Consider the following 26,331-nt stretch of genomic DNA (forward strand, 5'->3'; position numbering starts at 1 on the left):
ATGCAAAACTCCAACTTAAACTGAGTTGGACTAATCAGTCTGTCTGAGGCTTCATAAAAGCAGCAGTAGGCCATAATGCAGAAGACTGTGTGGACTGCATTTGACCAGGCCTGGATCTGATAAAAAATATGAAGAGAGGATAAAAGAAAAAGGGTGTATTTTGAATAATTGACTTTCAGTCCCTGCCTGAAAATAGTGCAAATAGCCCAGGTATACTGGTGGTATTTATTATAGCTGTGATTCTACGACTTCAGGAAAATGAACCTACCTTGGCTCTACCATAGCCCTTACTTATGGTAACTATAATTTTAACACTGTGGCCTTCTTTGTGGAGCACTCCATCTGTGACATCGTCCAGTAAAATATCTACAATACAAGAAGCAAACACATTTTTACAGAATGTGATTAACCTGAAAAGTGAAACCAGTTTTGTTCTACTTGTCATTTTAATGTTTGTTGCAAGGACATTTAGTAAGAAAAGCTGCTGATCACAACAATCTGCAGTATGATTATTTTAATTGCTACTTCTCTATTACTATTGGAAAGTAAAAAGTAATGATTTGTGAGCTGGTGAAGGCAATTATTCTTAAGTTTTAGTTGTGTGTATCCTGAGTTGAGGACCTATACATTCCTTTAGCTACAATAGAATTTTTTCTTAGCTTTCCTTACTGGAGTGTGTTCAAAACTACCATTGATACATGTGACAACCTAGTTTAAACCCCATATTATGTTTCTACCTTTGGGCATACACCTTGCCCTCTAAAATGCTGTCTGTTGAAAAACAGCAAATCCTGATGCCAAAACATTTGCTGCTGTAATCCCATTGGGTTTTACCTTCCCTTCCAAACAAACTTCACCTTATACCTATGAGGCATGGTTAAATTGAATAGTCCTCTTTCCTCATGATGCAGCTTCCCTTCTTGTTCTTTTCATGTCATCAACTTCCTTGAAGAGAAGGAAGAGGACCTTGCCCAGGAAACTGCTTTGTATTCAGTCTGGACTCACTGTGTGCAGCCACTTCTCTGATAATGAGGTTGTGATGCAGGATTTCACAGAGGTCTTGGAGGTAGAGAGAGTCTCCACCTTCCCCTAGGCATTTGTTTCTAGACCTGCCTTTTCAACAGCTCCTGCAACAGGAATGCTGGAGTAGACGCTTTCTTGTTAGGGGCTGAGGCCAAAATATTCCTGCAAGGAGCCCAAACTTTCCCCACAAAGATTTTTTAACATAACATGAAGGCTTCCACTCTTGGGGTTTTTTGCACTAAGTGTCCGAATAATTCAAAATCTCCATTCTTCCCCATTCTAGCTTGCCTCATCAATGCAGCAGACGCCTGTTAGTCTCACTTGTTGCAGTCCCCAAGCATGCTCAACAGGGCCACAGCTCCGGAGCCCCTGATTAATAACCTCTTGGTCTCTACGCAAGTCCCAGAAGATTTGATGGTGGAAACATCCCACACTTGCAAGCTCTCTGCTGCCATAGCAAAATGATATGCACAGTGCTTAGATTGGGATGGATACACATTTGAATGGGATCCTTCTCTCCTATACGTGATCACAGTCTTGTCATTTCTTATAATCAAAGTAACCAGCTTGCAGACTAGAAGAGCATACATAACAAGCACACACAGAATTATACAGTCTTTAGTATTTTTTTTTTTGCTGTATCTGACTTAATAGAACACTAGACTTAGTCAGAACCAAGAGATCTGGAGCTGTAATCTGAGTATCTATTCATGAAAAAAGCTTCTAAATTTAGTACTACTGAAAGGACTTCTGCTCTGGTATTGGGGGCTTCCTCCCATAGAGTAGGGGAAAAAAAGCACAGTCAAACTTTTCCCTCTCGCTACTGAATGAATGTGTTTGCGGTAGAAGAAACCCTTAATGCTATGTCCAGGGACAACACAGCCTCATCCACTCCATGAGTTAATCCAGGCAATAAGAGGACTGGAATGTAAAAAAAAATAATGCTGATTTTCATATAAAATATAAAATTAAACCAAAAGAGAGGCTCAAATACCCATGTAAGCAATGACTGGCAAGATACTACGTATGATTGACTGCCAGCTCAAATTATTGTCAGGCAGTTTGGCACATACCCAGCTGTATTATTGCCCAGACTCCCTCTATAATTATTAGCCACACTGTTATTGCTTCCAGAGATTGCATTATACTTTCTACAGATGTGTATTACTGATAGTTTCTCTGCTTGTGCTACGTTCATAGTTCTAACCATTGAGAGAATATTCCTGTTTCTTGGTCAATATATGCAATGAGTGCAAAAAGATGACAGTGGGGAGATTGGGATTATCTATCCTCAAAAAACTACAGTATTGAAAAGTATAAAGTGTGAATCTTCAGAATGTCGACCTACTTTTCCATATGAGAATTCTCACAGAAGTCAGTGGAAATATTTAGTGAGCAGAGAAGGATTTGGCCCTACAGTATATGGTAAATGGGTTGATTTGTGTATGGAAAGAAAAATGTCATCCCAACCTAGACTGTATATTCCTGACTGTATATGGAAACCACTGTATATATTCCAACCATCCCTGACTGTATATGGAAAGAAAAAGGTAATCCCAACCTAGACTGATATCAATACTCTACAACAAATTGCTAGAATCTAGCTCTAACAGTGTTCACTTTCCTTCCTGATTGCAGAAATGATGCATTCTGAAGGAATCCACAGGAAATGAAAAATAAAATATCTGTAAATAAAAGGGAAAGTTTCAGCAACTACTCTCACATTTGTCCCACAAAGACACATTTCTCAGCAGTTCTTTGGCACCTATTCTACAATGGTGCACTTCTTAACAAATATCAACCAGTAGAGTACAAAATCAAAGAGAAACATTTCTAGGAGCTAGGAAATACTGTATTGAGAGTAAATAACCTGATATTACTATTCTCTGACTTCTATAGCCAAATTTTCAAGAGATCACCAAATCTATTTGTGATGTCCATGTGCAAACACCTTTTAGCACATGCATATCTGAGGATTATGTGTACACACCAATGCATGTGTATTTTCAGAAGGCACTTTTGAAATGTGGACCTTTAAGGAGATAAAAATGAAAGACAAATACATTAATGCTGATTATGTATATACATATACATTATTAACCTGATGTAACAGAGTCCGTGATATTCAAGTTGTTCAGAGAAAGCCCTAATGATTGCCGTGATGAAGAAGAGGATGTGCTGCTTGAAGACTCAGAAGATGGTCGAGCCGGCTTCCCGGTATTTCCAGTCTCTGCCTTTAAACGATCATTTTCAGCTTTCAATATCTCAATTTCGTTCTAAAACAAAAAATAAATCAGTATAAAAATATGGGAGATTTTTTGTCTCTGAAAACCATTAACTACAGGGTGGTCATTCAGGCAGCTTGTTGCTCACCAGCTCTGAAGCAGCATGTAGCAGTACATCAACAGAACAATACAATTAGTAAAAACTGGATTCCCTTCAGTGCTGAAATAGGGGAGGGGACCCCTACAAAGCTCCTTTTACTCTTCCATCAATACTGCTGCTGATCAACACAATTTTCAAGTCCTTGCGTTTACTACAGATCTGACATATTACAGGTGCACTTGGAATTACCACTTTAGAAAGCCATTTTTCTTCATCAAATATCTTATGTAGTAGTAATTTCATTTAAGTGGTTGCTAAAATCTCAGATAGATAACGCTGCTAAAGTCACAGACTATCTTTGCTGCTAGAAGTACATTGAATCAATATCATCACCGATGAGATTTGAAATTAAAACCAAACAATAAAAATGAGATAGTTTAACTGTTTCATAACCCTTGTTGACATCAGACATGGTTTTTGATCATCCAAACATGGAATTGTTCAAATAAGAGCCAAAAAATCCCTTTTTGATGAAAACATATAGTGACAGATGAATCAGAACAGTCGGGATTTTTTTGTCAGCTAAATCCTCTGTGGTGCCGAGTGATTATCGAGTTTACAAAAATAAAGTGAAAACTTGGCCTGAGTACAGCCTGGTACCAGCTAAATCTAGCTTTTAGACGCTTCATGAAACACAGTACAAAGCAACTGCTTATTCTTGGAGATAATGTTGAACATCAGATTTAATTCCATTTCACTCAAATTCTGCTAAGTATTTCATAAAGGTTCTTCGGCCACATTAAAAACATAAAGGATAGCACTTCCCAAAAAACTAAAAGAAACCAAACAAGCAAAGAATGGTGGGAAGTGAAGAGAAAGAGTCAAACATGTAAAATAATGCCAGCAGGAACCTGGGTTCAAATCTGGAATAGGGCTCTGGTGAAATGAGTCATGTGATCTCAAACCACTCCACATTATATATGAACTTATTAACAACACCAATCTGACCAACACTCTCTGTCCAGCTGAGCCACTTTAGGGCTGATGGGCAATGAGAGAGCAGTGTTGAGAAGGTTTTAGGGTACTTTGACTCATTTTCCCCATCCACTTCCAGAAACACCACGTGGGCTGGACAGCCTTGGAAGACTTCCCCTTTAAAAATGCTCTAGGAAGGAGATACACTGCAATAACAGTGATTGTCAGGCACATCAGGGGACTGGGGACTAGCCAACCACTGCCCCAACTCTGTGGAGTCAGGATTTTGGAGGCAAGTGACCACAACAAACCCTTCCGTCTATCCCAGGAGCACCTCTCGGCTGGAGCCTCCAAAGAATTTCCCTACAATTTCAGGTTCTATGAGCTGGTTTGTGTATTTGGGAGACTCAGTGTTTGGATGAGGGTACTGGAATGGGAAGGTGCAGTGAGGCCTGAACATAGATGGGGCTAAATCGCGGGGCTGAGTGGTGAAGATTGCAACTGCCTCTAGGAGCTTCAGAGATTGATCCTGAAATGCTGGAAGCATCCAGCATGCCTCCATAGCCCTAGGACCCACACATGAACACAGTCATTTTTCTGAATTTCCCCTTTCTTCACAGAATAAGATCTCATGCAGATAGAAGGGGAGTTTATCAGCAGGGAGGTGTTGGGAAGATGCAGATTGAGAAGCTGGGCTGAGGGAGGACAATAGAAGGGGACATGTGTAATAGTTAAACCAGAATTTTAGTGGGACAGTAAAAACAAATAGTTTGGGTTTGTTGCAAAGACCTGAGTCAGGAACTAATAACAGTTCAGTAGAGGGGCTAGTTCATGTACATTAAAAATAATAATAAAAAACCCTTATTGAATTAACAAACTGTGTAACAATCAGCTTTGTGATCTCTTTGCTTGTTTGTTCTATCTCTTCCTCCCACCCAAGTCTTTTTATTGTAAAAGCCTTAGGGCAGAGATTATGTCTTCCCGTGTATCTGCAACACACATTTTGGTTGCTAGTGTAATATAAGTGATATGTATTAATATTACATTATAATGTCTATAATGTAATGTTAATGGATAGGTCCATGAATGGCAGGATAGACAGGGATTGCTTTTGGTCAGAGGCTAGGAATGGCCGACAGGATGGATCACTTGATGATTATCTGTTCTATTCATTCCCTCAGAAGCATCATTGGCCACTGTCAGAAGACAGGATACTAGGCTAGCTGGACCATTGGTCTGACCCAGTATGGTCATTCTTATGCCTACAGTTATCATGCCTGTCTCTAGGAAGAACAATCAATCTCTCGCATTCCTGTGTACTAACATTTCTTTAAATAACTGAAATAAAATAAAGGGAAGGAGGAAAAAACCAAACAAAAATGTATTATGTGATCACTACCCTAGTTACTTATGCCACTGCACTGACCTGCATGCGGTTCATGGCTTCACGAATCTGATCAAGATGGTGTGCTGAGCTGAGGGCCTCGAGACGAATGTCTGTTAACTTTAGCTCTTTTTCCCTCAGCTCACTCTTTAGCTGTAGAATAATTTCAGCCTCTGCCTCTGTGCACTCACATATCCTAAAGAGGAGAAGGAAAATAGGCAGGAGATGAAAGAAAGCTTTTCTCCTACAAGCAGTGTCATTATTCATATCAAAGAATAGAAAATGGTTGCTGCTGGTAAAACCTAGGAATGGAGAGAGAATTTTATGAAAACAACATGAAGAGTTTCAAACTGCAAAATAATCACAAATAATAATAATAATAAAAAAAAAAGTAAAAATGTCCAGATGAAATGATCATCTCTTTTTTATTTTTCCAATTTAATTTGTCTCCCATGGTGGAAAAAAAGATGTAAAAACCTAAACCAGATTTTTTTTACATGCTTGGTTTTTCAAACGTGGAATAATTGTATCTTCAAATGGCTTGAACTGTATTTCTCAGCTGTGTCACTTTTTCTGTGCAAAGGCTATGATTTCCCTACGTAGTAGTGATCAAAACGGAGCTAAGTGGTCAGATTAAACTATTGATACATACTATTTATTAGGCACCAACAGTGGGTTTGTCTATGCACTAAACAAAAATATAGTCTCTGCCCTTATGATCTAAAAGATTGTCATATTTACCTATGGTCACCCCGTGATAATATATGGTTTTTCAAAGACAGTAATTATTTACCTGTACATATAATAGAGTAAATATATCACTGTATGGTAACTGTGAGTAAATGTTGATTTTTATAGTGGAGATCATTGTATGGTGCAGCTAAGCTACGGAGAGAGAAACATTTCACTTGACTTTGTCTAGTGAAGTCCAGCAGCTACAATGGTACAATGCATCTCATATGTTATGCGGAACCCAATGTCCCAGAACCCATTAGCAATCTTAATTATATCCATTCCATAACACAGAACTGCCAGAAGATGGAACAATGAGTTTCTGCCACACTTCAGCACCAGTCAATGCTTGCTCTGATGTTATTTTGCTTTGATTACTTCTACTAAATAGTTAATGTTTGTAAAATACTTTTAAAAATGGAAAGCACTACATAATGAGTATTATAATTATTACTACTAGTATGCAAACATGAAACAGAGGTCAGCTTTTAATGGCCAGAATGCATGCAAATGCAATTTCAGAAAGAAAATTAAACACTCTTCAGTCTAGAACTTGGATATGCAATTGCATGCCTCACACTCCTTTTTACCGGGATCTATGCTTGTATATCACATGGCCATTTTGCCTTTTCTTTGGTGCCCAGATTAGAGATGACCTGCATACACACACATTAGACAGACAGAAGCAAGTTGAAGAAAGAAAAGGTAATGGTTTAGAACATGAGATTCAGGTCAGGAAAATTTAAAAGAAATCTCTGCAAAGATGAAAAAGTTGATGGCATATAAAAACGTTAAATGGCAAACTAAAGCAGGGAAAATGTCAGACTTTAGCCTGACTATATTAACATGTAGCGGTGTTTTATATATGAGAAAAAACAGGTAGAGACTTGTATTACAATGTAATAGACCATCCCCCTTCACTCAACCACTGCAACAACTGTCACCACTGAACTGATGAGGATTTTTGCATGTGTTGGAATATCAAACAGATACTGACTAACCAGATGGATGACTTTATTTCAAAGCTAATGAGGGACTTGTGTGACCTCTTGAAAATCAAGGCCTTACAGATGTTGGTCAACCACCTTCAGATGGATGAGTTGGTGGAGTGCTTCAACAAGATACTGAAAGAAATGCTTAGGAAATGTGTGACCTTCATTAGGATCAGTTATTCCTGCACTCCTTTCTGCCATCCATGAAGTGCCACAGGCATGGACAGGATTCTTAACATTTGAACTACTATATGGAAGACAGCCACGAAAGAACCCATACAACGTTTGCAAAACATGTGATGAGCAAAGTCCCAGAAAAGCAAAACTGGTACAGTATGTGATCCACTTCAGGGAGAATTTGGAGACATGGGGGGCTTTTGCTAAAGCAAACCTGCTGAAGTCCCAACAGAACCAGAAATGGGCCTACGACCAAAGGGCCAGAATATGAGAATTTGGGCCCAGAGATAGGGTATTATTGGTGCTATTGACCTCAGATTCAAAGCTATTGGCCAAGTATAAGGGTCCGTTGAGGTGGAAAGAAGGGTGTAAGGGACTAGGATGTAGGCAGTCACAGTTGAGTTGACATCTTCCCACCAAGGACAGAAGTCGCCGGGCTGGAGTAGGTTCTGTAGACAAGAGTCAGGGTCAGAGTCAGGCCGGGGTCAGAGGCCAGAGGTAGCACCATCTTAGAACTGAGAGGCAGGAATCAGGATCAAAGTCAGGCTGGAGTCTGAGACCAGAGATCAGGAGACAAGGCAAAGTCCAGCATAGTGATAACTCAGTGATCTATGTGGTTGCCCAGACAACTTCCTGGGGCAGTCTCGGGGGTTAAGTAAGGGCACTTGGCCAATAAGAAGGCCACAGGTACTGCTACTCTGGGTCTCGTGGGTCGTACATCCTGCAGCGCCTATTCTCCATAGTGCTCTCCATCTGTGCCTCTGAAGGGCCTTCCAGTGGAACTGTTGGAATATCAGCCACCCCAGGTTCTACAGACCCAGGTTCTAGTCCCTGGGTCCTTACCAAGGGTGGGGGTGGTCAATTATGAAATCCACCAGCCAAGAAGAGAAAAGAAATGCAAATATATCAAGTGAAACTGCTAAAGGCTTGGAGGAAGTAAGAAGGACTCCTTACAGCACCTTCTCCCCACAAACACTAGCTCATCCTGCAAGCACCCATATGACATGATACAGGGCCAATACCAATGGAGGGAGAACTCCAGCTTGAACAAAAACAACAATTATGATAGCTGATTCAAGCCTTCCCCTCAGTATTCTCAGTGCTGCCAGGAGGGGTCTACTATCACACAGACATCAAACTGAGGAAAAAGGTCCAAGAAAACCTCTAACCCCTTCCATGGAAAATGTGGGAGATGGGTCCATGAAGAACTGCAAGCCATGTTGGACTCAGGTGTGGCTGAGGAATCCCATAGTGAGTGGAGGAGCCCCATCATACTTTTGCCAAAACCTAATAGGTCAACACAGTTGTGCATTGATTTTCAGAGAGTGAATGAAATATTGAAATTCAGTGAGCACTGTATACCTAGCACAGATGAGTTGCTGGACAGGCTTGGGATTTCCACGTATATATCCACTCTTGATCTAACAAAAAGTTAGTGGCAAATTCTTTTGACAACCGATGACTGTATTCTTCACCCCTTTTGGTGTCTACCAGTTTAAGACCATGCCATTTGGCCTTCACAGGACCACAGCTACCTTCCAATGTCTGATGGACTGTGTACCCACGGACGTTACTCAGCGGCATACAGCGAAGATATTGCTATTTATAGTTATGAGTGGAACGCTCACCTACGACATGTAACTGCAGTACTGCAAGTCCTCAAGGAAGCAGGACTAATGGCCAACTCTGCCAAACATAGGCCGGCCAGCCAAGAGGTGACTTACCTCAGCTATACGGTAGGGGACATGTGTCTGAAGCTGCAGATTGGTAAAGTATAAGATTTAGAGCAATACCCTTGCCAATCACAAAAAAGAAAATGTTTCATTTCCTGGGCACTGCCAGCAATTATAGACTTTTTGTATCGATTTTCGCCACCATTGCAGCCCTCCTGACAGATCTGATAAAAGACACTAGTAGTCTGAAGCCTGCGACAAGGCATTCAAGATGTGGAAAGGCTAGCTAAATCAGGAACCAGTTCTCTCATATCCAGACTTTTCCAAGACTATTCATACTGCAGACTGACACCTCAGATGTGACTGTTGGGGCAGTACTTTTGCAGGACTTTGAAGGGGAAGGACATTCTTTACCTAAGCTTGAAGCTCTTTCCCCAAGTCATTGAGAAAGAGCCTACTCTGTCATTGAGAAAGAGCCCCTCTCAGTGAACTGGGCCATGGATGCCTTACGATATTATTTGGTGGGGAATCCTTTCCTTTTAGTAATAGACCATACCACCCATCTGTTGGCTTGACTCAATGAAAGATACCAACCCTGGGATCAGGCAATGGTATCTTTTTCTTGCAGCCCTATTGTTTTCAAGTAATTTACCAAGCAGAAAGGGACTATAAGAATGTGGAGGTTTTTTTCATGGGTTCCAGATGGGTACCACAGCATCAAACTTGAGGTGGAGGGTGTTTGATGGGGAGTATAAACCCTGCACTGAAACTGAAGGGGTTAAGGAGCAACTCTGGACCCATGTGACCCCACTCAGCACCACCTGCAGAGCATACTCGAGCTGAATGTGGCGTGTAAAAGGGAACCAGACAGCACAGAAGGGGTTTGACAGGGCAGGGAGAGAAACCTACCCTGGGAGCTCTGGAAGAAGGATTCTTCAGAAGCCTTTTTGCTGAGAGAAAGAGTCTGCTTGCTGAGCGTAAAAGGGCTGACAGTTCAATTATTCTTTTCCTTTTATTAATTTGAGGCAAACTGTAAGACTTTTAGAACCCCACAGTTGGACACCCACAGGGGTCAATAAATGGACTGAAGGTCCCCCCCAGTCATAATGGTGGGGGACCCCCTATCTTGCTTGGGACCTAGTCACCCTGAGGAGAGAGAAGACTGATTACTGGCCTGACCAGAGGGTTTAGTCAACATCCACCCAAAAGGCAGACCAACACAGGGTATGATTGTGGCCTGCGGGAAATATTGGAGGCAGGGTGAGCAGAGGCCTAGCCTCCCTAAATGGCAACACCATCAGCAATCACCATCCATTACAGGGATCTTCAGTTTAGCACAGAAAGGAGTGACACAAAGTGAAGGGAGGAGAGCAGCTGGGGTGGTAGTTAAAGAGGAAGGAAGCCAAGAGTTGTTTTTTGAGGATGGGGATCCTTGAATATGCTCTTTCTTTTGTGTGGAGAAAAAGCCGGGATAAAAGGAGGGAGATATAGGAAGAGGTTCTGAGAGTAGAGGCTGGTGCAGGCATGAGAGGCAATAAGCAAGTTAGGTTGGTATCAGTGACCGGGGAAAAAAATAAAATGAAGCTGGTGAGGAAAGGAGGTGGGAGAGAAGATGAGGGGAGTAAGGTCAAAGCTAAGCTTCTCATTTACAAATCAGTTAGTTTGTGTATGTGAAGGAGGGTGCAGCAGAAGGGGAGAGTTTCAGGAGGGAGTCAAAAGTGAAAGTGGAGAAGTAGTGCTGATTGACTGAGACTATCACAGAACTGGCAGCGTAGAGAACAGATTTGAAGTGAAGGGCGTCCATCAGGTCAGGGAATTTTCTCAGAAAGGGAGATGAGAAGGAGCCAGGGGCATGGCAGCAACATAGAGGGGTAGAGTGTTGTCTGATGAAGTGTTGTTCAAAGGAGAGGGTGGAGCAGAAAGCTGCAAGGAAGGCTGAGAAAAGTCCAATGCCCTCAACACAGTCATCTGGGGATGACTTAGCACAACAGGTGTGAGAAGGGAAAGGCTGCTAGAAGACAGCTTGCCTGCAGAAGTAGTGTCTAAAAAGGGGACACAGGTTTTTGTCTGAAGCAGGAGATGATGGATGGAGAGCGAGAGGAAAAGGTTGTGGATGTTGGTGATCATTTCTGAGACAGAACTGGCTAAGCTTATGGAGGCCTCTTTCACATTGCAGATATTTAATAAGAGCAGCTGATATAGGAAGAGAGACTTACGCAGATGCTGACTGTGATGGTTTCATTGATGATGGCCCACAGTCACCAGAGCTGTGGGGCAATTTGGGTGATGATGGAAGAGATGAATCCGTGAGTTCTTCTATGTCAGAATGTGAGGAAGGAGGCTTGGTGGACTTTTTCTTTCCAAAGGCCTGTTTGAATGAGCTTCTTAGCTGGAGAAAAGAGAAAGAGAAAAATCACTTTCCTTGCCTCCCTGGATTTGTGCAGCTCATGTTTTGAGGAGTTAGTTTGCAGATGCCATCCTAGCCACTGCCTGAGGTCAGTATACAGAAGCAGGGTATTAACATATGCAACACAGTATCTCTAAAGACATGATACAGTGTTTTTTTATTAATGCAGCATCGCGCAAACTGAATGCTATGGAAAAAGTGCAGGATCAAGTGGTATGGCTAAGGGGGTGCTCATTTAAAACCATGAACCTCCTGTGGAATTCCATTTCTATGGCATTCCCTTCAAGGTGACTGGTTTTAAATAACCGCTTTGTACCTATAATACAGGCAGACATTGCTGATATTAAATGCTAAAAGTATAAGACAAAATCCAATTTATGTGGTTTGTAAATTTATTTTTCTATTAACAGTTTGAATGGCAGAAATATTCAAACATGTAATTTGCTACAATTGCATCAGAAGCAAGAGAATTTAAGCTGTGATATAAGGTTTGCCCTTTAGTTTACTGTTGAGAAGAACGTTAGCTGAAAGGTATGGGGTTTTTTTTTATTGCAGTTTTGTTTAAAGTAGCAAGTTCTTCATATGTACAAGCATTGCCTTTTCTCTCTAGAAGCTCTTATCCATTATTGAAAAGGAACAGAATAGCCAAAGAGCCATTTATTTCAGGAGCCAAGTGGATAACAGTTTTGTTTGCAATGAATTTTCACATTGTAATTAGCCCATTCATTGATAGATTAGTCTATACAGAAGAAGAACTGATATTAGGAAAAAAATGTGCTTTTCCTCCAAAAATTGCTCTGATTAAAATGATATAAAGCTTGATGACAAACTGATCCATCTACAAATAGGAAGGCACGTAAGCACTTTACTTCAATGGCATAACTGGAGAGTGGGGAGTGTGACCACTGATCAAAAAAATATTATTTAAGTTCTTTCCAGCTCGTGATTTCTAACAAGAAAGAAATGGATTTTGGCTACACTCCCCCTTTCTATATTTTAAACTTTGCAATTAAAATGAATAGAGACAAACTGAGAAGACATACAGGATAATCTGTTTTTAGAAGATACAAAAGCCTACTGCCAAAATGAATAGCAATCATGCCAAGATAGGGTTCTTTATAAATGCATGCCAAATTTTCCAGGGTTTATATTCACCTCACTTCCTCTAGAGTTCACCTTGCAGAAACATGAAAGAGTGGGGAATTACAAATCAAGGGAATGAAGGCTGATGAGTATTTTAAAATATTACCTGCATAAACATTTTTTTAAACAACAAAAACATATTCTCTTATTATTTATATAAAATATTTCAATTAAACTTTTATACTGTCTGACATCTTTGTGATTTGTTTGATTAAAAAGCTCTATTTCTCTAAACATTGTATCTAGTTCACTGTTTGAACTATTAATTGATTTCAGCTCATTGTTCTGTAACATTTTTGAGTCAATCTATTTTACTAAAGAAAACTAAAACAGCATTACCAAAGCCCAGTCCTTTGTTTGTTCATAGCAGCTATTTTAATGTTATATATTTGTTTTAAATTGTCCCTGACTGATGTACATAATTCCCCACTGGTAATCAACAATTTTTGGCTTGCCAGTAAAATCACAGTGTGACTAGGTGTGAACTGTTCCATATCTCTCTGGCCCCACAACAATACTGTAGATGAAATGGTCCATTATGCTATTTTGGAACAAGGAAGCTACGTAATATCTAGGCGACAGGTTTAAACCTGCTGAGCACATACCCAGTTTTTCTTTTTCTTTTTCTTGGAGTCAGCATCATTACCACTGCCAATGCTTGAATGGCTTGTGGCACTGTTGATGCTGGAAACACTTTCTGAGGAATGTTGCCGTCTTATTCGCAAATCTAAAAAAAAAAAAAAAAAAAAAAAAAAAGAAAAGAAAATACTGTATAAACCATCTGACTGTGTAATATGGACTCTAGTTTCAATATAATCTCCTTACCTACATTTATGACATTTAGTAAAACAGTCTTTGGCTAAATGCTCATAAATAATGCTATTTTTAAATAACGATCAATGACATTTAGAAAAAAAGTCACCTTCACTAGCATTCTTTCTTCTCTAGTTATTCCTTTTATAGCTGTTGTTTATCAACATAAATGATACTGCACACCTTTGTAGTATATGGTTTGTCATGTGATGTCTGTCTAAATTACAATGAAAAGAGGATTTAGCATCTAGGATTCACTGGACTGAGTGAGCTGACCTGCTGCTCAATCCAATGCTGACGTCATGGGTGCAACAACATTAAGAGCTGCAATTTAGCGTGGATTTCTAACTTCTGATCCTGTTTTGCTATAGTATTTCTGACATTTGACTATTGTCTTGGATGTGCTTTATACCCACAGGTATACTGAAAGGGTTAGTTTTCAGTACTCAGCAACTGATTCCTGACCATACAATTTTGAGAAGTCAGGGCTCCAAGAATTCTGTTGCACACATCTGTTGCACCACATCAGCCACACCATAAGGGGTTCATTCAACTGCACATCTACTAATGTAATATATGTCATCATGTGCCAGCAATGCCCCTCTGCCATGTGCATTGGCCAAACTGGACTGTCACTACGCAAAAGAATAAATGGACTCAAATCAGACATAAAAAATAACAACATCCATAAACCAGTGGGAGAGCACTTCAATCTCCCAGGACACTCTGTAACTGACTTGAAAGTTTCCATACTTCTACAAAAAGACTTCAAAAACAGATTTCAAAGAGAAACTGCAGAGCTAGAAATCATCTGCAAACTTGACACAATTAAACTGGGTCTAAATAGGGACTTGGAATGGTTATCTCATTACAAAAAGTAATTGTCTCTGTTCACACATTCTTACCTCCTAATCAATGGTTAATCAATTAATCAATGGTTAATCAATAGGCCTCAACTACTCTAACTGAATGGACTTTGCTTATATCTACCTTCCCTATTGTTGTTTCTTACCCTTGGATATGTATATATACACCTCCTATCTGATTTCTATTCCTTACATCTGACAAAGTGGATTACAGCCCATGAAAGCTTATACCTGCAGAAATTAAATTTGTTAGTCTTTAAAATGCTACAGGACTCTCGTTGTTTTTGTTGCACACAGGTGATGCATGCAAGTTTTCCAGTGTGGAAACACCACAAATATGACAAATGCTCACTCCAGAATTCTCTCATCTGAGCCACAGGCACTGTCCCCCAAAAGAACTGAAAACCAGTGGCTTTGCTCTTCTCTGGGGAACAAATTAGTACTTATTTTGACAGTGAAAAAACCATACCTTTGTGGGCATGATCAGGGCCATTCAAGGCTCCCTGAATAGCAGCCTGCGCAGCAGAATTCTGAGCTTTCAGCATTTCAATGGTTTCCCTTAGTTCTATGAGCTCAGATTCCTGTGGGAACAGCAGAGAGAGTTTCAAAATATATAAAAAGGAAAAATGTTTTTCCACAATACCAAAAAAAAAAAAAAAAAAATGACAAGACATCAGTGATCAAACTGCAATTGCAACTGGGTTGCAAAGGTAAAATTAAATCCCAAATAGACTGTATAGTTTCTCTCCAAAAATATTATATGCAACTAACATACTCTCATTTGCATTTTTTTTTACTTCAAACGCTGTGTAATAATGATGAGGTTTTAAGAATTTTTAAATCAAGATCAGATGTTTTTCTAAAAGATCTGTTCTAGGAATTATTTTGGGGAAGTTCTGTAGCCTGTGCTAGACAGGAGGTCAAATGAGATGATCACCATGGTACCTTTGAGCCTTAGAATCTATGAAAGGAAAATACAATATTTAGCACTAAATATTGATCTAAGAAAGGTTCTCTATTGAACATTCATTACAATCATTATATAGCCAAAATAATATCAAATATTCTCTTCCACACCCCTTAGCTTGATAGATGGTTCTTTAATTGATTAATTCCATCCTTAATTTGTAAATCATTACCAAAAAATCTAAATAGAACATAAAATGTTAAGCACAAAAACCTGCTCAACAAGAATAGCTATGCAATTTACAGTGACATTGTTCCACTTCCATGCAATAAATTCTACACTGGAATTCACAGTCAATTTTAATTTAAACTAGTTTTATTACTGCTGCATTAAGAATCAATCCTTCTAACCCTCATTTTATATAATGAGGATTAAAGCTGCTAAAGAATTTAACCTTAGTGAGAGAGGAAAGAGGGGAAGGGGGCAAAACATGCTCCCAAGTCTGGGAAAATGAGTTTATTTATGAGCTGATTTGTTTCAATGTCACCATTTTAATCTCTTCTAGAGAGGGGGCCTACTGAGGGAAACTAGACTTTGCAAAAAAAAATCTTAAAAACTGTTTTTAACTTAAACTGTTTGAGATCGCTTTGTTAAACACACATACACACATATAGAAACAAGTCACAACGTTTTTTTTCATGAGCTACTGAATAAAGGCCAATTTTGCCACCCTTACTCACAGTGAATAGTTCCTAACTCTGCAAGCAGTCTGACTTGATCACAAGGGGGCCAGACAGTGAATCACTACTTAAATAAATAGTCTCCTTGAGTTCAGTGGAGCTATTTGTCTGAATAATTGCTTACCAGTGTGCCAAGGGTTCAGCCTGGCCCAATGGGAGTACTCACTGAGTAAGAATCTGCTCAACATAAGTAAGGGTAGCAGAATCTGATTCTGGAAAGTCAACCTTGCAAGGGGCTGAGAACCCTGCTGCCAATCAAGCAACATATTTAAGTGCATGTTTTGCTTTGAGACTGACAGTAGCCCATTGTAGTTAGTGAGAATACTGAAATATACTTAAAGTTAAGGAAATGCTTTTCTGGATTGGGTCATGGTGCTCAGCACCTTTCAGAATCGGGCACTAAAGCAGCAGCTCCTTTAACTGGTACCATGCTTCTGATTGCATAGAGTAGCCATTAGGTTTGAATGTTTCTTCCCCTCTGAATAGGAAAATCAAAACCAAATCTGGCTGCTAGACAACAGCTTAGTCAAGTTTCACAAACACTTTCAACAGGGTCAGTTTTCTTTATTTAAAGCCCTTTCTTTTGCCAAATTTTCAGTATTCTGACAATGTTGTCAGATTGGAATGAAATACTCCGATCATTTCTGGTAAGCCTTTGTTGAAGAATCTTTCCATATGGATTAAACCAAGAGTCACAAATGTTTTAATTAAAATCTGGAAATGAAAGATTTTATCTTCAAAACATACAGTGATATTGTTGGGGTAAATCTGATGTAGCACAATTTAATTCTTATAGAGCTTTATGAAGATTTGATCACAATGGCCAGGAAAGAAAGATGTATTTGTCTTTTTGTCATAGCTGTCCTTTTTTTCAGTTTTCAAAAATTTTTAAACACATACTCTAAAATAATCTGCTGACTACATTCCACATTCAAGCATCTGCTTTTGTAAACGTACCTTTTGTTCAGCTGTCATTGTTAGGCTTTGTAGTCGGCCAGTCATGTTTCCTAAGCTCTTTTCAAAAGCTGCTACTAGATGAGCCTGTGAAAGAAACAGAAGAAAAACATTTGAAATGTTGCTAGGATCTTAAATGGACTGAGCAAAGCTTTTATGGTACAGAAGGTATAATTCATGTGTTTTGGCTGGCCGAACAGTACCTGTAATCTTTAGCACTCAGTGTTTTCCACTTCACCTCCTCCCTATCTCTCACCCCACCCCAACTGCCACAGCAATTTCCACTTTTCCAGGCTCTGTTTCATCTTCTCCAACTTTTTATTTGCAGTCTTTAAGCCATATAAGTCTGATTTGAGTTTCTTATCACATTGGGCAATAGAACTTTCCCCTTACATTATTATTTCGCATTACTGAAAACAACAGAAGTACTCAAGCACTCAAATTTAAAGAAAAGTTCTAAGCTGTCAGTTCCCAGATACAAAGCTCTAGAAGAATCCATGGAACTAGACTATGAAATGTATCTATATACTTTCATGATGACCTTTTAAGATATTATTACTTTGTCTATTTCTCTAATACAGCAATGCTTTTCTGAAAGTGTTAGACATTTGCAGAGAGCCATAATATAATCTTGCTCCTATTGGTCTTAATAGTGAGTTGAGTCTGCATATCTATCCTTGTGTTGGTTTAATGTAAAGGCACAGATTTCTTTGAAGTTAGATGCCCACAGTTTTCAATGATGAAACAAACACATTGAGTTGATTCAGCAATATTTTCTTTTAAAATTTTTTATTCAAATTTTCTAAGAATACCCAACATAGACTCTATTCAGATAAGATGTATTAGGCTAAATGTATTATTTATTATGTATTTATTCATTTAGATGAAGAGTCAATTGTCATAGCATCCAAAAGGTTACAGCTATTAAACCATACACTAAGGAATTGCAGAAAAAATGTGTCAGTGATGTTATTACCTTTTTATGACTGTAAATCATTCAGCAGTAGAAAAAGTGTGTTCATGCTTACAGTTTCAGAAAATGTTAAATGGAGGGATTTCACTCTAAGAGTTTGTAAGAGGGCAATGGATTGCTATTTACATGGATTCACAAAATCCACAGATCACCTTGCTTAAACTTATTTTTTTTCTGGGAGGCTGCCTCTTCACTTACACAAACTGCTAAAGAAGAGAAGAGGGCCAGGTAGAACTTGACAGGATGAGAGAGGGTAAATAAAATATGGTTAAAGGAGAGAGGTTTTTTACCAAAATGTGAATTCAGTGATCATGAAAAGTATCTATTTTTAAATGGTATAAAATTCATCAAAGGGGAGAGCACTCCTGAATCAAATACCTAGGATGCTGGTGGGGAATTGAGAATACAGTGCATATTAGAATTATGCAATCTCTTGTCACAAAACCACAAATAATAAAAAAGAAAGGACATGTTTATTTGCACTTCTCCATTTCAAAAGTGACTATTAGCAAAGTTTTCAAATTTAGGCACCTGTACAGTGTTTGCAAAACACGCACACTCAAAGTAGGCATTTGTGCATGCAAAAGGATTAACTGTGCTTGCTCAAGTATCCATTTATGTGCAAAATTACCTCTTTGGTGCATACAAACATATATGCTACACAACAGCTTTTTCAGATGCCAGTTCTAATTCTTTTGTGAGCACAGTTATTAATGTTGTTCAAAAGCATCCAGATGTACTTAATTGTTCCCCAAATCTTCTACATACTGTCCAACCACACAGAAATAAATAACCATGTCCTGAAAAGAGCATAATGTAAAAAGATTAAGGTAGATGAATGGGGGGAGGAGGGGAAAGAGGATACAACATGGAAGACTTTGTTTGGCCCATGAGGGTATGCTTCTTGGGAGACAGAAGGAAGCTCCCATCACCTTGCTCTGCATATTGTTTCTCATGGATGGAAGGACATTATGCACATGAGACTGGTCAAATCCTAGGGTCCATTTCAGAACTGTTTTGTTGAAGAGTGTAAACAGTTTTGTAATACCTTTTAGAGTGGTGTAAAGGTCTGTGTTATAAGAGTAGACATAAAGAGTTATAAATTTAATTATTTATGGTAATAGTAGTCAAAAAATGTGAGTTCAACATATGCTCTGGGATATATATTTTATTTCACAACTCAGGCTTAAACCTTTCCTGAAAAGATTCATGCCTGAAGGGTCATGTTGTTATAAACATCAGCCTTAGTGCAAAGGGAAAACAAGTCGTTTCCTACAGATTAATCAGCAATTGCATATACAAATACCTGTTTTGCATATTTGGCAATACCATTTAGGCACGCATTTCTGAAATTGTCAGCCTAAATTACAAAGTAGTTTATATATCTAGATCTAGATAGATTGATAGATATCTCAAGTGTAATATGTAAAGTTAAAAATCAATGTATATACTGTTTGAAGTGATCCTTGATGTTTTAGAAATAGCACAATTTGATTTCTTACACTAATCTCACTAATCTCATGTCAGTTAAAAGAAAACAGCAATTGATTTTTAAAACCACCATTAGTTTTTAAGCCCACTTTCCACTTGAAAAATCAACACTGTGTTATCAAAATATGGTTTTAATGATCTTGAACACTACAACTGACTCAGCACACAATCAGCACTGAAGTAGAACATACTCTCATAGAGGAACTACAGCCAATTTCTCCTATTTTACATTTGTTATCGGCAAGCTAATGGAGTTTCTCCATTCATTGCTTCATGAAAAATCTGTGGATAGATATGCACACAGTCTTCCACAAGAATAACCTCCCAGGTGCCAGTTTGTTTAGTGTGGGCATGAAAACCATGAAGAAGACATGTAGCTGTTTGCTGTGCTTATACATAACTTATACCACTCTTTCATTATTATGCTGTAATAAACCGCAAGTCTTCGGTAGGTAATTGAGCATATTTACTATAATCTATATCTCAATTTCAGAGCTGCATACACTATGATCTTTAATTTACACTGCATGTCTCTATGAATATTTAATGAGAAGAAGATTATGGGGAAAATAAAGGACTGAAAAACTATATTGTCTGATGTAGATGTATTGTTATCTGAAAACTATTAGAGAATGATAATTATGCCACAATTATGTTTAAAAAAAAAATTTAGTCTATGATAGAACGTATTTTTTTCTTGTAGTTAAAAATTCCATCATTTTAAAGCATAAATGGAATTTCATCTGGATGATGATGAATCTCACCTGACTTTGCTGAGATAACGTCTGTCAGTGGTATAAATAATACAGGTATGTGGATTTTAAGGAACTCAAAATATGCTGTTTAGTTAGTTATTTCATAAACTCCATGAATCAGAAGCAAACTGCATGCTGAAAATAATGACAGAAATATTTTTGCATTGAATTGTATTTACTTTTATTATCTTCATTGTCTATTACAATAGAAGAGAGTAATGGCCTACCAAATAAAGAATGCTGAATTTTTTAATGCAGAGGGCTGACTGTGCAACCACTTTAGTGAGCACTTATTTATTAAAGAGAAGTCAGTGGGACTACTCATGAATAAATTCTTACAGAAGAGACTAAGTATTGTACAATCTAGCCAGATTGTTCTTTGGAAACAATATATAATGAAAGTCAGTCTGAAATATATATATATATATGGGAAATTATCATTTTAATGTGGGAAATATATATATATATATATATATATATATATATATATATATTGAATTTCCAATTTGAAACATGAGTAATATATTTTTATATCACAGATATATTTGAATGAGGATCTGAAATCATCAAAATTCCGGGGGGGAAAGAGCCATTCCTTGTTTCTTATAAAAATAATACTTCTGAATTGAAATACTTTTCTTTAAATTATTTACAATTAATCCTTTGCATCTCAAAAGTCTTAGTTTATGATGAAGATGGCTTCAGTTACAGTCAACACAATTTAAATAACGTGTAAAATAATCTAGAATAATAAGTATAGTATAAATACCACTTATTTCAACACAAATATGCTTATATTTTTTCATTTATAGTGAAGTATTGGTACTTGAAGAGATATCTTGCAGCCATAGTTAAGGAATAGTTTGGCAATATGATGTGATGTTGGGAAGTATTAAAAGCATTTCTAGACCAAAGTATATCCAAATATTATTAATTTGTAACAAGTTATACAACTAAAGTCATATCTACTATACGACCAGATGTTGCATTCCTTGGCACCTACAACTCCCTTTGAAAGCAACTGGAGATGTGGGTGCACAGGATACGCAGAGTAAGTCCCACACTGTAAGAAGACCAGAACCTGATTTTACACATTACATTTTATGACATTCTTGGAAAAGAAAATCTTGGGCTTAAAGCCCACCTTGAATGAGCTGTCTATATACCTAGGGCTATGTTTGCTTACATTCTTTATAGCTTGTACTGTTCTGCTCAGTTTTATAAAATAAACATAAAAAAAATAAATAAATTTCCTCCCACCTGACATGGCTGAATGAAAGGATGTGTGAGAGGCCTGGCTGGGACCTGGCTGATTGCAAGAAGTGACAGTACATCTGGTGACCTTTCCTGCTCACCTCCTGCTATTTTCTTCTTGTTTGGCTGTAGGACAGCAGTTCAGGACTGGCCAAACAAGAGTGTTAGCCAAAGAATCCGCTTTCTAGTGGCATCCCGGGTCTACGACAGTTGTGCCATCATGCACCCTTCAGCTTTATACAGTACAAGGTATTGATCAAAGTAACACTGAAAACATAGGGGAGGACTGAAGCTCAGGCTGACAACTGGAATCTGAGCCCTTGTCAGTCATGCAGGAAGTCTGCTGGTTGGATACATTTTGAACTAAAAGCTGCCCTTTTTTAATTAGCATTGAGATTTGCCCTTCAGTGGCACAGAACCAAGCAGCAGATTAAAAGCCAGAATCTCAAACTAACTGTAAATTAAGCACTCAAGCAGCAACTGGACTCTGTGTAGATTTAATCATATACAAGTAAAACACCTTGAAGTTTATCAAATGAGAGAAATAGATGAAATCCAGCAGAGTGCTTGATATAACAGAACTTGCATAACAAAAATAAGCCCAAACAAGCAAAATTCTTAACAAGGGTTTCCAAATGTCTGAAGAATGGTCTACCTTGTAATTTACAGGCTTCCACACAAAAAAAAACCAGGAGCAAAGCTTTGACTAAACTGATAATATTTCAACCTGACAGTCTTGTAACAATATATGTACTGCATAAGCCTTACCAAGATGCCTCATGGCTAAGCAAATGAAGGAAAAGATGCAAAATAATACAAAAATGAAATGAAAGACAAAAATGATTCATTTTCACTCCCATAGAGTACTTTTGTTTGACTTTGTCAAGAGAAACTTTATACAGTAAAACAAGTTGGGTGGGTGAGGCGACAATTATTAATGCTGAATATTAGCAATAGGTTTTCCTCCTCAGAGCAAAGTGAGAACAAAGGATTGCATATTTTCCAGACACTGAAAGCTCTGGGAAATTGGAGGCTCAGGCACTTAGGATCAAAAGAGGGATATTTCTACAACAGAGAGATATCTGAAATGGTTAAACAGTGTCTGGGCCAATACAAGACACTACAGGAGACCTCTCATACAGCACTCAACTTGCTGTGGCCCAAATGTGGGAGGTAATGTGCGACAAAGACCCAACATGAGAGACATGACAAAATTATTCATGCAGGGAACTGAAAATGCTGTGGGATTCCTTCTTTTAGTGTAACTTCTAGAACACTGGTTTGTGATTATTTCTGCTATTAATAACTTCACATTTCTGTATAATGTAGATAACTTTGGTATCAAAGTAAGTGAAATGAGGGAGATTTGTCAAGTATGCCTCAGAGCTTAGGTATTAAATGATATAGAACTAGAATTCTGTATTTATTTGATAGCTAAAACCTGTGTTTACTAAGATGAAGAAAGGGTCTAACTAAAATGAAAAGCCCATCTGAATTTGTCACATCTGATAGTTAACATTAACTATGTAATTACTTACCTTTAAACTAATTTGTAATATTTATATTCTGTGAACAGGATAAATCTCACATCCAAACAACAATTAAATGATTACATAAACTATCATTTGTTGAAAACCTAAATTCTTGTATCCTGTACTTTTTATTAATAGTAAGTAAATCTGTTCTTATAAAATATCCCTAATAACACACACATCAGACTTACATGCAGCACATCAGCAAGAAGATCATTTTGATTTTTTGTATTTATATGAAGTTGTTTTCTATTAGGACTTAAATTGTTTATATCAGTGATAGAGGAGGGAACCAGGCTAGGACCGGATTTAACTCTGCCCGTGATTTTCACTATGTAGATTTGTAAAATATATGTCTTGTGACAGCATGCAAGAAAGTTTTAATTATAAGTAATGGTCACTTTTCATATAGGATCTTTTTCATCAATAAAGGATCTAAATCCCTTGTTGATGAATGGAGGGTATGAAACCCCTGAGTTTCATGCACCAGAAAAGTATAATTTGGGAAGGAATTCCAGATGTTGAAGCACTGGAAAAAAGGAAAGGTTTCTCTTGCATGTTTTTTCCTGCTGCTAACAGGATCTCTTTTAAAGCTGCTTACAATTTAAAATGCTATAAGCAGTCTCCATAGAGACGGATTAGTAGGCAGGTGATACAGTCAAAAGTGCATGATAAGTTTAGTTTAGCACATGGATATCACCATCACACATGATGCATATGTGCTCATACAAACACGTCTCATACACAGATTTACATATATATGTAATGTATGTACGTATGTGCTATCTTTCCTGTGAGATTAGAGGTCTTATCCCTTGGCATTCTTATTAAACATACAGATGCATAGTAGAACTGTGCAAATAATTTGTTTCCCCCAAAAATGGGGAAATAAATCATTTTGAGTCAAACAAAATGTTGTTTTGTTTCTTTTTCAAGTTGCTGGGTTTTTTTTTTTTAACCTTTAAAAAAAATTGAATTGAAGTAAAACTCTAAACAAAAACGAATTTTGAATTTTAAAAAACACCTTATATCCCCTTACTCCCTTATACTGGTTATCTGTACTACAAGTTGTCGCATGGGAAGGGGAAGAACCACTGTCTCCCCTATTCCTGTTGTGGGGGGGGAAGGACTGGATGGAGTCTAGGCTTCTCCTCTCCCACCCCACCATGCTGGCAAGCATAGATATGCTTGCTTGTGGGATACCGTATGCCGCTTCTGCTATCAGCCGAGAGCATGGGAGGAGACAGGGAGGCAAATTGTGACTCGCTGAGCCAACAATCTGCTTTCTGATCTTCTCCCTGGCCATGCAGTAACGTGCTGGAACACTGGTTCAGTGGTGGAAGGAAAAGTGCCACCTAATGAATCACCAGTATGACTCCCTGAGGCATCCTTGTTTTATTGTTTGTCTGTTATGGAGTCCTCCCATCAAAGTAAAGGTCAAGCCCAATACTTTTTTCCTTGGAAAATATGAAAAAGAAATCACAGCCCAAGATGGAGTCATTCAGGCTATAAAATCTCACTGGAGTATCCTAACCACAGCAAGCCACACTGAGGGATTCCTATGCAGTTTGCTTTTTAAGCATATTCTTATGAGTAAATAAGGTATTGATATTTACTGGAATTCTGCTCTCATAAGAACAGAGAGGGAATAGCCATGAGATTGCACAAGGTGTACTCACATGTGTGAAAGTTACAAGAAAACTAGTAGCATACATCTCATTTGAGAATCATCGTTTTCCCAAAGCTACCACACACTGGTACCTGAGATTACGCACAGGCATTTCTAAATTAATGAAAATCTCTGTAGTTCCAAATTTTAGCCATCCCAGAATTCTCGGTATCTCTCGGTTTTAAAGTAAGTAAAGCACTGAGCAGATGTAGTACATTCTTAATATATTTTGTTAGCACACAACATTAGGGAACCACACTCCAAGTAAAATGTAAAATAATATTCTCTCTCAAACATCTCAACTTTCACCAAAGATGTTAACTCTATATAATCTTGAATTGCCTTTAAAAACCACATTAGATGATACAGTAATTATCTGATAACTCCATCTGAAATTATAGTAAATGCACACAGTACTCACATTCCCTATATTGCATTATCTCCTGATCACACATTCAACAACTCATGTCATCACTGTATGACAACTGGGAGGAACAACAGGGATCTCTCTGTGAAATAGCTCAGTATCCATTAGTTATAGATCAGCACTGTTACTGCAGAATATGAATTCCACTCAGTTTTATAATGTTCTCCCCTCCACATTTATCTATATTTGTGCTGCATTCATCACTGTGGTATCTTGAGTAGCTTATAGAATTATATAAATCCTACAGAAAGTTTAAACTTATATCACCTCTCCCCCTTATTCTAGGTCAGGTAAGCCTTTTAAAAAAATTATCATCATGGATATGATGGGAGCGCTACATTGAAAAGATAGAACTTTAGTCCTGTCAGAAGCATTCGGTCTTTTTTCAGCTCTTACAGGAAGGATCATTTTACAACTCATTAGAACAATTTGTAACACACACTGCCTGTTACCTTTACTTGCCTACTTCCAAACCTTTATGCATAACAATCTAACCCCCAATTGCCCACTTCATTTCAAGTGATGGCCTCCGACATGTGTAACCCCTTCTACTTAACAATCTGTCCCAACTTGTATTTAGCTCAGACACTCTGCTTCCCTCTCCAGACCCGAAGAAGAGCTCTGCATAGCTCAAAAGCTTGCACCTTCCACCAAAAGAATTTGGTTCAATAAATGATATTACCTCACCTACCTCGTTCCTCTCATATCCTGAGACCAACACAGATACAACACTTCAAACAAGGAAGGATCAGCACAGTTTTAGACCAGCTGCTAGGAAGGTTCTGTGTTCCACCATCCCCTCACTCTATTCTTACTCTTACTGATAGTTCCATTGTTCCTGAGGAATGCGCCTGTGGTAGCTGGCCTTGGTCATCAAGTGACAGGCAGCTCCTGAGATAACCTGGTGAAAACCATGGAGGGCTTTGAAGAGCAAAGCCAAGACCCCAGATTTAAACTGGCATTCCATTGGGAGCCAGTAACTTCAAACCTCAAACTTAAACTCGTATTCAGTGTGTAATGACCAGGATGATGTGCTCGTGCTGACCTGCACTGCTTGAGAGGCAGGCTGCTGCATGCTGCTCCAATTGGAGCTTGTCTGGGTCTAAGGTTTCATGGCTA

At 38.3% G+C, this 26,331-nt stretch overlaps 1 protein-coding gene across 2 annotated transcripts in view; it reads right to left on the reverse strand.

The window, feature by feature from the left end:
• The window catches only part of NAV3 (neuron navigator 3), a 343,145-nt gene that overhangs the window by 14,737 nt on the left and 302,077 nt on the right, over nucleotides 1-26,331 (reverse strand). Inside the window, exons 23-31 of one of the 2 annotated variants that reach the window (XM_067559904.1) lie at nucleotides 17,115-17,198; nucleotides 14,980-15,091; nucleotides 13,437-13,558; nucleotides 12,844-12,864; nucleotides 11,498-11,670; nucleotides 7,030-7,095; nucleotides 5,750-5,903; nucleotides 3,125-3,299; nucleotides 269-366 (exon numbers count right to left, since the gene is read on the reverse strand). In XM_067559904.1, the coding sequence (XP_067416005.1) occupies nucleotides 269-366; nucleotides 3,125-3,299; nucleotides 5,750-5,903; nucleotides 7,030-7,095; nucleotides 11,498-11,670; nucleotides 12,844-12,864; nucleotides 13,437-13,558; nucleotides 14,980-15,091; nucleotides 17,115-17,198 (1,005 nt within the window). The remainder of the gene's footprint in view (nucleotides 1-268; nucleotides 367-3,124; nucleotides 3,300-5,749; nucleotides 5,904-7,029; nucleotides 7,096-11,497; nucleotides 11,671-12,843; nucleotides 12,865-13,436; nucleotides 13,559-14,979; nucleotides 15,092-17,114; nucleotides 17,199-26,331) is intronic. The other variant, XM_067559905.1, reaches the window with a different exon arrangement.

This window comes from Emydura macquarii, unplaced genomic scaffold (assembly GCF_026122565.2).
Source record: "Emydura macquarii macquarii isolate MOO-44397 ecotype Brisbane River unplaced genomic scaffold, CSIRO-AGI_Emac_v2 contig_2205, whole genome shotgun sequence".
In the NCBI taxonomy this organism is placed as follows: Eukaryota; Metazoa; Chordata; order Testudines; family Chelidae; genus Emydura; species Emydura macquarii.